The sequence below is a fragment of the Choristoneura fumiferana genome, chromosome 13 (assembly GCF_025370935.1).
Source record: "Choristoneura fumiferana chromosome 13, NRCan_CFum_1, whole genome shotgun sequence".
Classification (NCBI taxonomy): Eukaryota; Metazoa; Arthropoda; class Insecta; order Lepidoptera; family Tortricidae; genus Choristoneura; species Choristoneura fumiferana.
The window spans coordinates 11,840,515-11,857,141 of NC_133484.1; the positions used below are offsets into that span (position 1 = coordinate 11,840,515).

Consider the following 16,627-nt stretch of genomic DNA (forward strand, 5'->3'; position numbering starts at 1 on the left):
ATAATACAAGATTTTTTTAATTTACATTTATCATCAACTCTCTCATGTTACAAATATCGAATATAGCGAATCTAATGTCTAAAGTTCTTTTGAACTGCGACTCTTCATAATGCAACAAACAGATGTCCAGTTTCTCATGCCGTGGATTTATTATCTGCGCCTGCGTAGTTCTACTTCCGCACTAATACATCATTTTCAGGGAATCTGTAAAATTAGAACAGCCATCAGTCAAAAACCATGGACGAAATGTACAGTTATTTCAGTTCTACTTATGTCGATATTCAGCACAACACTAAAGAAGATTGTCAATTTTACCAAATTAAATGGAACTAAAATACAACATTAAATGGCAAAAAAATCTGCAGCATATCTTTGATGGAAATGATAAAAGCGTAAGAAAATTAATTATTATTATGTAAATATTACCATGAAACTTGCTCGTTTGCCATCCAGTCGAATAAAAAAAAATGAAATGGCACTATTTGATGGAATAACGGCAACTATTATAAAGAGTCAAAACCGCTTGATTTCTCGTTTTCCAAAAAGAACACTGTTCTATAGAACACAAAGTCATATTGCGTTTGCATCACTTGATGTTCACAACACGAAACCAAACTTAAAATTATTTTTATAACACTGAAAATCACCAAAAACTCCGTATATAGTATGTTTACTTGACAGCTCACGCTCACGTACTACAACAAAGCGTCTGTCGCATAAGATGGCGGATGGCAAGATGGAACGTCACTCACTTGCTCGTAATGACAAACCATTGGCGAGTTAGAATAAATAAATGTCATGCCATCTTTGTTTTCATTTCATAGGCCGACCCGACACACCTTAGAAACAAAGAGATATTACGTGTTTTTTTATTTCTACATCGATTTTACACATAATTTGCATAACAAAATGTATCTATAGTAGAATAGCGCCTCTATGTATTTACTTCCTCTGAGGTATTGGTCTTTGTAAAGTTGGCTAAATGTATCTCTTACTATTTTTGTCAGAGATATAGCTTTATTACCCGACTGATTTTTCGTTACGTTCTAACGCCTCTACTCTGTAAATGTTGTTCAATTGTTTTTAAGTTATCTGCATGCATTGATGTTTTCGATGTTTTGCGTTTGCGGCGTGCGAGCGGGATTTTTTCTTGCACGGCATTCGTTTTTCTGCGTATCGCGCGTGTGATAATACCTTAGTAATATTGAAGTCTTTCCTTTATGGGCAATAAATCTAAACTCTAAAAGCCGCCATGGATGAAAAAGTAAAAAAGTTTTGTCCGAATTGCAGCCAGCTTTACCGTTTATCATGTAAGTGAATTTAATTTAAACTTTTGAGATAAGTAGGTAGGTCACATAGATATAATTATACGCTTTGCATATTTAATCTATTCGTTCTTAGTGCCTACGTTCTATTTTTTTATAAGACGTGCCTAAAAGTTTGTTTCCGTCCGTTCCGATTCGTACTGTACAGTTCCTAGTATTTATAAGTCCTCGGAATGTTGATAACAAATATTGAACGCCTCAAACAAAACAAAGGTATACCTACTAATATAAGGGACTTCCCTCTTCTGGCTGAGTACCAACTTATTTGGATGTGTGTAATAGGTGATATGAATGAAATGAAGTAATGATACTTTTTAGGGTTCCGTAGCCAAAGGGTAAAAACGGGACCTTATTACTAAGACTCCACTGTCCGTCTGTATGTCCGTCTTAATTTGTCTATCACCAGGCTGTATCTCATGAACCATGGTAGCTAGGCAGTTGAAATTTTTATATATTATGATGTATTTCTGTTGCCGCTATAAGAACAAATACTAAAATCAGAATAAAATAATTGTTTTTTTTTTCCCTGATATTTTAACGAGGCTTTAACACACCAAATGTGACTATGTCAGCCTCATGGGGAGCCTCAGATGTATACACCATACATACAGACAGATATTACACTCTCCCTTGCACTGAAACCACGTCTCTGGATGCAAAGGCCCGTCAAATGAATCTGTAAATTCGCATTGCTTCTTCTGAAAGCGGTCAACTGAGAACTAAATTTACACCTCCATTGAACAAGCCCATACCACCCAATAATTATTTAGGTTGGCTTCCACACTACGAACATGGCCTTTATTGCCGTTTTTGCTTGATATTAATAACTGCGAAAGGTAGAAGGTAGATGCTTGAAATATTCGTAGAATATTTAATTGTATATTCACTTTTGAAATAAATAATTAAATTATAATAAAATAAATATTTGAGGGGGCTCCCATACAACGCACATGTTTTTATGCCGTTTTTTACTAATGTCTAATGTTGTATGTATAGATAATGGTATGGAACCTTTTATGCGCGAGCCCGACTCGCACTTGGCTGTTTTTTTTATAACTTACTAGCAACCCAGCTCCTCTTTGCATGGGTGCAAAAACCGGCCAAGTCGGACGCGCGCACAAAGGGTTCTGTACCATTATACATTAGACATTGGCAAAAAAAAACATGTTTGTTGTATGGGAGCCCCCCTTAAATATTTATTTATTATTTAAAATAAATTATTTATTTTTAAAGTGAATATACGACTAAATATTCCTATTACTGCTAAATATGCCATTACTAATTTAAGTAGCCTGTATAGTGTCCCACTGCTGGGCAAAAGCCTCCCCTCTTGACCTCCACAACTCTTGTTCTGACGCAATGTCAGGCCATTCCTTTGCTTACGCCGTTATTAATATCGAGCAAAAAACGGCGAAAAAATCACGTTTGTTATATGGGAGCCCCCCTTAATATTATTAAATTATTTTATTCTGTTTTTAGTATTTGTTGTTATAGTGGCAACAGATGTAGATAATCTGTGCAAATTCTCAACTGTCTAGCTATCACGGTTCATGTCATGAGATTTTCAATTCAATTTTTAGAAAAAATATAGCTCCATCGATACTATCGATGATGTCATGAGATACAGCCTGGTGACAGATGGATAGACAGATGGACAGCAGAGTCTTAGTATTAGGGTCCCGTATTTATGGTCCCGTATTTATCCTTAGGGTGTGGAACCCAAAAAAAGAGGCTTAATAATAAATAAATGTATAATCAATGGCAACAGCTTCATATTTTTCACCACTTTTTCCCAAAGCGAGGGGATAATGCTCTCACTATTCGTTCTTTTCATTAAAATATTTAAAATTATTCTTGATTTCAGGTTTTGCACCTCATCCAAAGGGGAATATACCCTTATTCCTCTCCTGCGGTCATACAATTTGTGAAACATGTGTCACCAACATTGTCCGATTTGCAGAGCCTATTGAATGCAAAGTCTGTCATCAGAGCACTGATATTAAAACAAAAGATGTGACAAAACTAGTTCATAACAAAAAGGAATTTTATAAACACTTTCCTGTTAACATGTTCATGCTTGGTGAACTTACAATGGAGGTCTTTATGGTAAGATGTGATATGAATGAAATACATATGTTTATATTGCATGCCTTCTCTAAAGTCCAGCTTAGACCTCAGACCTGCAAGAAAATTTGTGCAAGTTGCATACATGGCGAGGCTGTAAAGCAAATGAGTTTGGGGTGGTCAGTTGAGCGCAGCATTGTAATTTAACTTCCAAGATTTTTCTTGCAGATTTAAACTGGGCTTAATAATGCTGCAGAACTGCAGCTAACTACTTTATCTAGGGATTTTTGTTCCATATATTTTGTAATAATCTAGTCAATGTGATGAAATGGGTCGATCAACTTTTCCCTGTACTGCGTTGCCATGGTTACGTCCCGTGGACAACTCTTTAAAAGCATGAGTTTCTCCATGTTTTCTGTGGTTATAATTCATAGAGCGTACATTTTTGTCGTAGTTACAAGCCCATTATTTAATGGACAATCTCCTAAGTACATTAGTAGCATATATCATAACAGTTTTTTTAAGAAACTCCGTCTCTTGGACAACGGGACAGAATAAAAAACCATAAAAAGTTGATCTACCCAAATAAATAATAACAAATGTTATAAATAAACATTTTAATTTTCAGGAGTCAGACTCTAAAAAGGATAACAGTGACAATTGTTTTGTTGACATCAAGTCTATAATACAGAACGCTGACTGCGCTTCTGGTAAATTTTACCTTTTTTATGTAATGTAAAATAGTGTTATGCTAAGTGGCCATTTTGATTGCTAGGAGGAGTAGGATTTTTAAATCCACAATGACATATACACCATGTCCAATAAATTTGCATACAGTTTTGATTTTTGATAAAACAAATGTATGAATAGTTAATATAATAAAAACTATATCTTATTAATGCCACACGTATATACATCTTATCTTATATTTAGGGGTCCTTGCGGATACACTTCGACCCGTAGGGATCTTTTGTGTAAATTCGTATATACATTATTTACAATAAATGTTTCAGGATAACTCCACCTTTAACTTTTTTACCAGCTTCAAACGTTTCACGAATGAATCACACGCGGCACGCACAGCTTCCATTGGCATTCGTTCCAAATGTGCTTGATAACCTTTTTGAAATGATCCAGGTTTGCGATTATATAATCATGTAGTTTTGAAAGCATGTACAACCATCCGAAATAATCTAATATGTTTAAGTCTGGAAAACTGGGTGGCCATTCATGTTACGGCAAAAAATCCGTCAAATTAGCCTGACACCAAGCTTGAAAAGGGTTTGTTGTGTGTGAAGGAGCTTCGTCTTGTTGGAAAACATAATATTCATTCCCAAACATACTTTTTAAATTCGGGGCAGTAATTTTCTCCAAAACCTTCGGATTTATCGCCTCTATCGGCGCCGAAACGCCTATATCGATAAATGCTAAAGGTAGGTACCCCGCCTACAAACTGGACCTCACACCATCATCGATGGCGAGCTCTGGAACCTAGGAACATTCTTCTAGTTGTCTGGAATGTCTTCTATCATGGTGTCCAGAATTGATAATTTCGGGCATTATGAGGCTGTTCTAATGCATACAGTTTCTCGTCAAAAAACAAACTGATCCCCTGCGTGCCAAGAAAGTATTGTGTTCGATAAATGTCTCTCTTTTTCTTTGTGGCTTCAGAAATGCCATGAACTATGCGTTTTTTGTAAGCATGGCATCCAAGATCTACCCTCAAAAGGCTATGCACTGATCTCCTTGAAATTTTCAGGTGAGCAGTTTATTTTCGAATAGAGCGGTGTTTTTTCCGCCCAACACGCTCTCTCACAATTTCTACTACTCTATCGGTTCTAGCTGAATGTGGCCGACCGGAAATTTTCCTATATCGAAAATACAAACTGAAATATAGATGCATAGAAAAACCAGAAAAATAAGACCAGCGCTGGGAATCGAACCCAGGTCCTCGGCATTCCGTGCCACGTGCTATACCACTACACCACCACTGGACAGTGATACAGACACGAATTTCTCATATGCACCACATCACAGCTTGTTTGTTTTCTTATTTAGTCACTTAAGCAGCGACACTAGCGACATCTATGCTGTAGCCCTCATCGAGAAACTCAGCAACCCATTGGAACTAACCGCTCACCCGGAAAAGAGATGTTAAGATTGGTTTTTTGGAATCTTTTTGTATTTTTTATTTCAATTCCAAATTTTTACTTTTACGGTCATCCCGTAAAACCGAAATTGAAAATACAAACTGAAATATAGATGCACAGAAAAAACAGAAAAACCACTGATTGTCAGTGGTGTAGCGGTATAGCACGCGGTACGGATTACCGAGGACCTGGGTTCGATTCCCAGTGTTGGTCTTATTTTTCTGTTTTTTCTGTGCATCTATATTTCAGTTTGTATTTTCAAAGAGATGTTGTTATTAAACAAATTTCCTGAAATTTTCCTGTCCTCCACGGAGGAGGTCTCTATACCTTTTGATTGTGGTGTAAACTAGATTTGCGTTTAAATCCAAGGGATTTAAAGTCTTGAAGACAGCGCCTGGGCTGCCGCCATTGCGAAATTTTTTGATAATCGTTTCGCGATACTGTTTTATCGTGGATTAAAAGCAAACCACAAAAACCTTGACGATTGAAATGATTGGATTTTGTTAACGTTAATACATATTATATTGTATTAATTAAAATAAGAATATGATGGCTTGTAGTCCGTATGTCTTTAGGTCAGTGCAAAAAGATGTATATTCGAACTTATTGGACACGGTGGACATATAATATACATGAATAGTTTTTTATTTCCTAGTGTTTACTCGTCAGAATTTGAAAATAAAAAAACAAGTCTATTGTGGGGGCCCCTCTTTCGTGGAGGCTGTAGGCCCAGTTGACCTCCCTAAATCCAGCCCTGGGATTGAGGCAGGATGAATGCAAGACTTGCAAGAAATAATGAGAAAGGACTAATGTAATATATCTAACTTTTTACTTTGCAGGTCAATGCATGGAGTGCAATCAGGCTAGCACTAAAATGTGTCAACAGTGTGAAACGATTCTGTGTGACCATTGCTTCAACAAGTCACACAAAAATTTTGTTGTCTTCAAAAATCATGCTCTTGTCAATATAGGTATGATATGACATTTGAGTAATTGTCTTAAATATTTTTGTGAATATGATATCTACGAAATGATGTTCAAACTTGGAGGATTGGGATTAGAGATGTAAGACCTGTTCGACCATTCTCATAAGTTGTTTGCTAACCTGATATGTTGTGTAATTTATATCAACATTAGTAATATCTATCACATAAAATATCAGGAACTTATTTAGAGAGGGCCATGACATGTGAACTGGTACTACAGTTGTTTTTCAGATATCCACCTTGTGTTGTTATGCGTTTTTATTTTAAACACTACTGATTTATTGTAGAACCTTCGACAAAATGCAATAAGTGCAAACATCACACTGACAAGACACTTGATTACTACTGCAAGGATTGCAGCAGGTCCATTTGTATGGATTGCTTCATGATTGGTGGTGAGAAGTCCTGCAAAAACCATAATGTGGTATCCATGCAGGAGATGGTAAGCATTACTTATTTAATAAGAGAAGAAACAGATGTTACAATAACAAGTAATTAATAATAGTGTTACAAAAACTATATAATTAATGTGTCTATTTCAGAATGAAGGTTTTTTGGAAGATCTGAACACAATATTTCCTAAAGTAGATGAAACTTTCAGAAGGCTTACCAAAACTGCAGTAGTAAGGACTTTGCTAAATATGTAATTCAATAGGATTTGTCAATTTCCTGTTTTATGATATATACTGTGTTTGGAAATTGCAGGACATAGGCCATTTACTCTATAACACGGAAAGTGAAACTGGAGCAGTTTCAGAAGTGACACAAGTGATTGCTAATATTGAACAGCACTTTTCTAAAATTAATTCTGTCATACAAAAACATAAAACTGAAGTAGTAGATACTGTAACCAAACTGAAAAGATCCGAAAAAGAATCTCTGTATAAGGCAAAAGAGGATGTTACACAGTCAATTAAAATAGCCAAAGAAATTATTAATAGGATGAGTATGTCCCTGGATCCAATAAAAATGAAACAGGTAACCTTTTGTATAATGTACTTATTAATTCCCTCACTAAGTGTAACTATCTAAACAACTTAAAATTCCCTTTTTTTATTAACAGATAAATTTATCGGTTCTACTGGAAGATGCCAAACAGATTGCTGAATGTCCATGGTATCTGAACAAAAGTGATGTTAAAAATGAAACTCTTAAGTAAGTATGAATATAAATTTCATATGTTAATTCAGTAATGCTTTATACTTTAGAACAGGCGTTTTCAACCTTTTAGTTTTAACGGCACACTTTTCGTTCATCAAAGTTTCACGGCAAACCAGATGGGCTACTACGAAACTCGCAAATCGAAGTTCGTATCGTACCATCCCTTTCACTCGCGTATTAAATGACATAAGCGTCAGCGGGACGGCAACATACAAATTCAAAATTCAAATCATTTATTCAGTAAATAGGCCGCAATGGGCACTTTTACACGTCATTTTTTAAACTACCAGCGCTTTCGGAAAGACCATCATTGCCATCATAGATTGGAGAAGGCTTATGACAAAGTGACAAGGAATGAACTGCGGTCGGCGTTATCTGCGCATGGGGTGAGCAGTGGTCTGATTCGAGCACTGAAGTCTCTCTATGAGGACTCCAGTGCTTGTGTTAGAATAAACGGAGCGTATACTGAATGGTTTAACATTCAAAAAGGTGTTAGATAGGGATGTGTAGCGTCTCCATGGCTGTTCAACCTATTCATGGATAATTGTTTGACAGATCTGAAAGATAGTGATCGTGGACTGAGAATGAATGAGTTACTTATCAAATGCCTTCTTTACGCCGATGATCAAGTATTACTTACATCGTCGGCTGAGGATTTTCAAGGATGGTAACTATTATGAATGATGCTTTGGAGAGACGGAATGAAAGTGAACGTAAAAAAGACGAAAGTTATGGTATTTGAAAAGGAAGAGAACGTAACGGAAGTGTGTCCGGATTGGTGACGAAAACTTGGAGCAAGTGAATAAATTTGTGTACCTGGGATCTATGTTTACTAGGATGGAAAGTGTGAAAGTGATATTGAAAGGAGAGTAAAGGCTGGTAACGTAGTGAATGGAGCGTTGCACACCTTTATGAATAGCCAGAAAATCTCCAAAAGAGCTCGTCTGGCTGTGCATAGACGGGTGGTGGTACCAACACTCATGTATGGAAGTGAAAGTTGGGTGTGGCAGGAAAGGCATCAGAGTAGAATAAATGCGGTAGAAATGAGAGCGTTAAGAAGTATGTTAGGTGTGAAATTGAGTGACAGAATTAGAAATAGTGCAATAAGGGAACGCTGTGGTGTAAATGAAGGTATAGTCACACAGATTGAGAAAGGGATGCTTGGATGGTTTGGTCATGTTGAGAGAATGAATGAAAACAGATTGACTAAGCAGATCTATAAGACGAGCGTGAATGGGAACGTTGGGAGAGGAAGGCCTAGACGAACGTACCACGATCAAATCGGGGACGCTCTGAAGAAAGGTCGGGTCAGGAGTACTCTAAACCGACGTGCATGCATGAAAAGATTGAGGAATGCAGAGGAAGCGAGAGTTGTATGCCAGAATCGTAGCAAGTGGAAGGATGTAGTCTCTGCCTACCCCGTTGGGAAATTGGCGTGATTTTATGTATGTACCAGCTTTTGCCCGCAGCTTCGCTCGCGTTAAATTTGGAGTAACATACATTTACTTTCTGCGATCCTTTTTTCGTGTTTTGATTAATTTTCGGAGGATTACATGGAAATACAAATACGGACAGATTTTCTTTTAGACAGATGGTGCAAATTTTGAAATACAAAAATCAACCTGCATACGTAATTAATTATGATTCTTACCAGCTTTGAAACCCTGCTTCGCTGATTCAGGGTTGAAATTTTAGAAAATGTTAAAGTACTACGCGTTTCTTTTGCCCGCGATTTCATACACCATATAGGATTATATCCCGAGAAATTGTAAAGTAGTGCACCCTAGTGAACCTCTGCATTACTTTAGGTCCATCTATGCCAAATTTCACACCGTAGCATGCTGAACGGTTGTGTGCTCTGAAAATGAGCTCTGGTTGAGTTCGAAACGCGTCAGTGTAAAGTGGTGGTGGTGATAGATGGATTTGTGTGATTTGTGTGTTCTTACAGAGGTGGAGGAACTGCATGAACACACATTGCATGGGCACAAAAGTAGCTATCATAAAGGTCGCGGGTGGGCAAATTAATTGTGTCAGCTCGTTGAACGTACATGTAAAATTTCGTATCTATGCTATCGGCCCTTGAGGAGTTCCGTCATCAGTAGACGACCCTGGCTGCAGCATCAGGCGGTGTATATAATATAAACGCATTGTCATTGAAATTTAACAATCATGTAAAATCTTTTGCGTGTGCCATTAACTTTTGAGGAGTTCCCTTCTACGGAGACGATCCTCGCCAGGATGAGCAGGATGTCACTGCTAAATAATTGTTACCAGATTTACATCAGTTTGCCAAATCTCCAGTCCCCAGTTTTATTGGATTAGCTTATGCGGTTTCTGATTCAGTTGGTATATAAAATTCTCTTTATTCGTTTTATCCCGTGGATATTCGGAAAATCTTTGAAAAAGTTTTTACCTATTAGTATTATCTACCTGCATGCCAAACTTGAAGTCTTTAATATTTATAACTACGCAGTTAGGGTCACTTTAAAGCGAAAATATAAATCTCATTTTATTCCCTATCCCATAGGAATTTTAATAAATCCTGAATTTTTTTTAAGCTGTTAGTATTACCTACTTTTTCGCCAAATTGAAGTCCCTAATAATTATAGTTACGGAAATAGGGTCATTAATTAAAAGTGAAAATACAAATCCCATTTATTCTCTATCCCGTGGGAATTTCGTAAAATCCTGAAAAGTGTTTTTAGCTGTTAGTACCTATTACCTACTTGCATGCCAAATTTGTAGTTTCTAATAATTATAGTTACGGAAATTGGGCCATTTCAAAGGGAAAATGTAAATCCCATTTATTCAATATCCCGTGGGAATTTCGAAAAATCCTTTCTTAGCGGATGCCTACGTCATAACATCTACCTGCATGCCAAATTTCAGCCCGATCCGTCCAGTGGTTTGGGCTGTGCGTTGATAGATCACTATGTCAGTCAGTCACCTTTAAGTTTTATATATTTAGATGTATGTATGTATCATTGCCAAGAAGAATGCGCCGCAAGAAACTTTTTAGAAAGTATTTTTTTCATAATAATATAATTACAAATAAAATACTTAAAAACTATAGCTAGTATACAATTAAAGAAAAAATAATAATAATAATACAGGGATGTTAGTTACAAAACTAAACACTAACTATATCTAAACTATATCTACGTTCAGTGGAAGTGTAGAATGCTTCCACCGTCATACATTTTAAAATAATAATAACAATAATTTAGTTTTGAAATATACATTTCAGGTTAAGTAACCATTAAGCTTTTGGATTTCGAAGGCAAGTTCCTCTGCCGCCCCCAAAGTTAGCTCACACGCACTCATGTCATGCTCTGAAAGCAGAGCGGTACCGAGGGCATGGTATTGCTTCCGTTCCCATAAGCTCTATGGGATCGTCTTGGGAACTTCGACGTCGCAAGCCTGTGACTAGAAATTAAACTAAAAATATAAAAGTTAAAAATCCATAAGCTTAACAATATACAGCCTTAAACATAGCAAGGGGATGTATAAAGTCCCTAAGTTAATAATAAAATTCCTAATCTAAATAATTCAGAGATGTATATAGTCTCTAAATGTCAAAGTAAACTAATTCAATTAATTAAATTATACAATCTTCAGAGGTGTAAAAAGCCTCTAAGGTCAAAAATTAATAATAATTATTAAAATAAAGAAATGGAGATGTATAAGATCTCCAAATGTCAAACTAATAAATATTTTTTAATTAAATTCTGCAAAGCGCCGGGCAACGGCGACAACCAGAAACTAGACACGGAATGCGCCGGGACACTGCCAAGTCACACTTCACAACACTATACAATACAAATACACCGACATAAACACACACACACACGCACGCACGCACGCACGCACGCACGCACGCACGCACGCACGCGCGCGCACACGCACGCACACGCACGCACACGCACGCACACGCACGCACACGCACGCACACGCACGCACACGCACGCACACGCACGCACACGCACGCACACGCACGCACACACACACAAACATGAGTGCATCACATCACACATCAACATCCCAATTTTCATTGGCTTTCAGTTTTGGCCATGTCGCATCATCACACAGGTATCACAAAGTTCGAGTTTGTCACTTCGTGGTATAGGGCCGGTAAAAAATTACCAAGAGCGAGTAAGACTGGCGCGTAGAGTACCTAAAGGGTTCTGTACAGTATACCCATAATATGTATAACTTAACGAATAGCGGAGGCTTATTATTAGGGTCTCGTTGACACCTTTCGTACGAATCGCATACACTTCGCGGCGATCGCGTCACTTCTGGAAATATACGCGGCACACCGGTTGAAAACCTCTGCTTTAGAAGTAACAAATAACAAATCAATCTTTTTGTTAATTAAAGAATAACACGTCATATTGATTGTTTTAATTAAAGAGTTACAGTGAACGAGGACCTCTGCAATTTGTTGTGTGACTACATGCACTTGGAAGGCAATGCCAAGGCGGGGTACAGTCTGCGTTCGGCGGCAGAATTGGGCGATGATGTGGAGATACCGCCGCCGCCACCAGTTCCAGTTTATCCACCGGAAATTCCTAAAGGTAGATATTTTTGAGCTGAATCTCTTTATTATTTTATCTATTTTGGATTATGATCCGACTATGAAAACGGATGGATATCTTACCATTTACTTGCCTTATTTAAATGAAAGCTTCTGTCTACAGATGTTCGTCAAAAAAACAACAACAACCAAAAGCTAGACAACAGCAGAAATCTGACACGTCAAGGACTCCGAACTCCAGGACGATTCCAATTTACCAGCAAGCGCCGAAGTTTCGAAGCAAGGCGGGCTCGATCACGTCTATCAATTCTATAGAGAGTGATTCATCTTCTAACAAGAGTGGTGCGGCCCGCTTCTGTTAGTATTGTTACGCTGGCACTTCGCAAGTATAAGCCGAATATTTGTCACCGGTCTGCTTAGATTTTTCAGTATGAGTCTTAGTCTTCGCCGTACAAATCGGTATCTAGGAAAAACGACCTAGGCAAGACATGTTTCTTGAACTCCCACGGGAACCGCAGCTTTCCGAGAATAAATAAATAGGTAAAAATATAGGTAGGTACCTATATCTTTAAGTCCATTTCCGAACTTAAACTTTTATAAGAAAATCCTTAAACTTTCATGGAGTTTAGGCACGAGAAATCCGTTTCCTAAAATATCCGTTGGGTTTATTAAAACCTCTGTTTCCCAGAACACCCATTTATCAAAACATCAATTCACTATTAGATAAATTTCCCAAAACGCCAATTTAGCTAAATACGTTTTTCCCAGAACATTCCACCGTTGTAATATCACCGTTCAATACCACATCCACAGTTTAATATCATGGATAATTACCTACCTTTGGATATTATGAATGAGAATGGACCTTCTAGGATTGGTTATTACTGGAAACGTGTCTACTAGAATTTGGATGCTATGGGATACGGATCTTCTGAGATTTGGATATCTTAGGAAACGGGTATTCTAGGATTTGAATGTTGTAGAAAATGGATTTCTAGGATTTTGATGTTTTAAGAAACGGATCTCTCGTGCCTAAACCTTTCATGGTTCATGGTTAATATTTAATAAAATTAGTAAGATTAAGTAGGTTTTATCCTGGGTACTAATCTGGAAAATCGCGTAGTTCCCGTGGGAAGCAATAAACGAATTCTTGGCAGACAAAGTCGCGTGCAAGAGCTAGTGAAATAAGGAACAAATTTAATTCTGAATATTTGATGACCGCGGCGCGGCGACTGAAGTGCTAGCGTGAAATTCAGTCACATTTGGTATTGATCCAAGATCCCAGAACGGCCAAACATTACATACTTACTTATAGGACTACAGATGTTACGAGAAATCCTAACGATCAGACTGCACCATTCGACCGTACCGGTTGAGGTTTGCCTTCGATTTCCCTAGGATCCCATCATCAGATCTTGACTTGGTGACAATGGGACCACCTCAGAAGAGTACTCTTCCGAATAAAAAAAGAATTTTGAAAATCGGTCCACATTGACAGAGTAATCGGTGAACATTTTTTTTTAAGTAGCCTGTATAGTGTCCCACTGCTGGGCCTCCCCTCTGACCTCCACAACTCTCGTTTTGTGAACATACATAAAAAAATACAAACATTGGAACATAGAACCTCCTCCTTTTTTGAAGTCTTAAAATCTATAGTTTGTACGACTTTCAAAACTACCGTCGAAAGTACCAAACTGCAAATAGATACATAGGAATGGTTGAATTAGTCTATAAAATAATACCCACAAGCGCTATTGCGTCGTTACGTTAGTCGCCACCGGTACTGAAATGAAGATGGCTACGATAAACTGTGCTGTGTGTGGCGTAAGAATTTACGATAAATCGAACCGATCGAATGGTGCTGTGCTGTCTGATCGTAGATTTTTCGTAGTGTTTGTGGGCCCTATTATTTCTCAAGGACAAAACCTGGCTATCATGTCAATACTACAATATACGTAACAAGGCAGTAGATCGACTCGGCCGTATTCTTGATATTTGGGTTGGCGACTACAAAAAGTAAAACAGACGTGCGTCGGGGGTTAAAAATGGGCATAAAAAAGCTACCACATGCTTAGCCGAACTCCCCATAAACTTTGAATTACCTATGCATATGCATATATAATGTCATTTGTACCGAGAAGAGACCAACAAGAAAACGAATTAAAGTTATAAAGGCTGTTTCACCACCCGTTGATTAATTTAACTGACGGATAAATGTGATGCCGTCTCCGTTTATTCGAACAAAACAAACAAAGACGGCATCATATTTATCCGTCAGTTAAAATACGGTATTTGACAACTCCTGAATTTGCCATATCTTAATATATTATGAAAATATAGATATACAGACAGTGTTCAGCGAAGAGAAAACTTAAATCGGTTGAAAACAGGATTTTTTCAATTTACAAAAAATAAGTGGCCAACCCTAACGCTTCATTGGAGCGTAGGTATTCTCAAAAAATATGCCTAGCTTCCATACTGTTTTAGCTTATATACTGTGACATTGCGGTGCTCGATTGACCGCTACAAACTCGTTGGCTTTACGGCTTCGTAATGTAATCCAACTTGCACGATTTTTCTTGCAAGTCTAAACTCGGCTTTATAGCCACGTTACGGAATCGAAACGGGGGCGAATAGAGCGGGCGGCGCGGCACAGCACTCGACTAGCGACCGGACTGCGCGGCGCGCGGCGTGGCACTGCGTAGTTTTGTCTTGCGACGATTGGTTAGCGGCCGTGTAAATGACGCTTGGCTGTGTGCGTGCGGCGATTCGGGCGCTAGTATGAAGTCGAATTACTGCCTAGTTATGTGTATTGTGTCAATATGTTTTGTCCATGCGAAAATAAGTAAAGTCGGGCGACTCCGGGATCATAATCTATATGAAAATAAGTTCTTATTTTGATGTGTTGCAGTTGAAGCTTTCCAAAGACCTCTTGTGCAGCCGGTCATGCCGTTTGCTGAAAGCAAAGTTCCTAAACAACTTCACGAAGGTAAAGACTAGAGAATTAAGCCTTACTATGTTTTGTTTTTCATGAATAATTAGTTTTCCTGCAACTTTATCTTTAGGTAAAACAGATTTCTTTTTACAGGTGCGCAAGAAATAATTTACATCTCGCATATTGTGGATCCACATAATTTCTACGTGCAAAGAGCTTGCCATCAGAGTATAGTGAAAGAAATGTTGCGAGAGTTCAGAAATTCGGTCTCTGCACCTAAGCCATCGATTACGCACCTAACAGAAGGCAAGTAAAAAAGAACTTGGGTTTTGGTTGGCATATGCTACACTTAGGGGCTGTTTCACCATCCATTGAGTAGCGTTAACCGACAGTTAAATGTGATGCCGTCTATTCGAACCAAACAAATAGAGACGGCATCACACCTAACGCCAGTTAACACTAATCAATGGATGGTGAAATAGCCAAGGTTCATCTAAGCAGTCGTGGTTTTTCTAAATACCTAAGCAGTAAATTATAAATACTCTTTTGGATTACGAAATTTTTTGAATAAAACCGGAGAAATATCGGATATTGTAAAATTACATTTAAACTCGACGACTGCAGCCTGTATAATTTGTTCTTGTACTACAGGCAAGTTATACCTGATGTTCAACGAGACTGACAACATGTGGCAGCGATGTCGCATAAACAGCATCGACCGAAAAACGTCAACAAGCCGATGTGTACGGTTTTTTGCATTGATTTTGGGAGCACCGAAGTCGTGTCAATTGAAAAGTACGTCTATCTATTCATATTTTGCGTGTACTCTCAGTGGGAAAACTGCGACGAATAATGTTTCCACATTATGACAGTTGATTATTTTACCTTCAAAGATTTTTTGAGAAAAATTTGAAAAAAGTACACGCACGTTTCCCCCCTAGAATTTAGGTTTAATAAATGTTTTTTTTATATTTCTTGTATTTACAAGCTTCTCAAATTAAATAGGCAATTCAACACTGATGGATGTGACAATAAAATCGTTGATTTAATGAAAGTGTTACGCTTCGAAGACCTTCGGTTTCAATTCAAATGATTGCCAAGCCGCCAATTCTATCTTTGTGCCGTCAGTTACTGCCAAGTTATCATCTACGCTTAAAGCGTAGATACAGCCAGACATTACCCTAATTTCGTAACTAAGTAGTTGTTGGACGTCCACCAACAACACCATGACCAGGTTAAAGACGCGGGTTCACAGCGGATGCAGGCCGCTTCCAACTGAAGCAACTACAAATCTGTCCAAATCTGGGCGTCCTACGACTGATATGATGCTGATGATCATGATGAAGTAGTCGTTACACGCATCTTCTACAATGCCCGGGACATCGCTGTCGTATAAGTGTGCCAAGACCCTGTTACCGTAATGAGCTAACGCTTGCCGTGATGTCGTTTACGATAGTTAGTGTAATGTT

General features: G+C 38.0%; 1 protein-coding gene across 1 annotated transcript in view; it reads left to right on the top strand.

Moving 5' to 3' along the window:
- Positions 1-1,190: 1,190 nt before the first annotated feature.
- Positions 1,191-16,627, top strand: part of LOC141434489 (RING finger protein 17-like) — a 26,889-nt gene continuing 11,452 nt past the window's right edge. The window contains 14 exon segments of the mRNA XM_074096909.1: positions 1,191-1,310; positions 3,190-3,431; positions 4,018-4,099; positions 6,379-6,510; positions 6,813-6,967; positions 7,068-7,148; positions 7,231-7,503; positions 7,589-7,680; positions 12,100-12,263; positions 12,387-12,465; positions 12,468-12,580; positions 15,135-15,212; positions 15,312-15,464; positions 15,810-15,953. Of these exon segments, the coding sequence (XP_073953010.1) occupies positions 1,253-1,310; positions 3,190-3,431; positions 4,018-4,099; positions 6,379-6,510; positions 6,813-6,967; positions 7,068-7,148; positions 7,231-7,503; positions 7,589-7,680; positions 12,100-12,263; positions 12,387-12,465; positions 12,468-12,580; positions 15,135-15,212; positions 15,312-15,464; positions 15,810-15,953 (1,846 nt within the window). The 5' untranslated portion in view covers positions 1,191-1,252.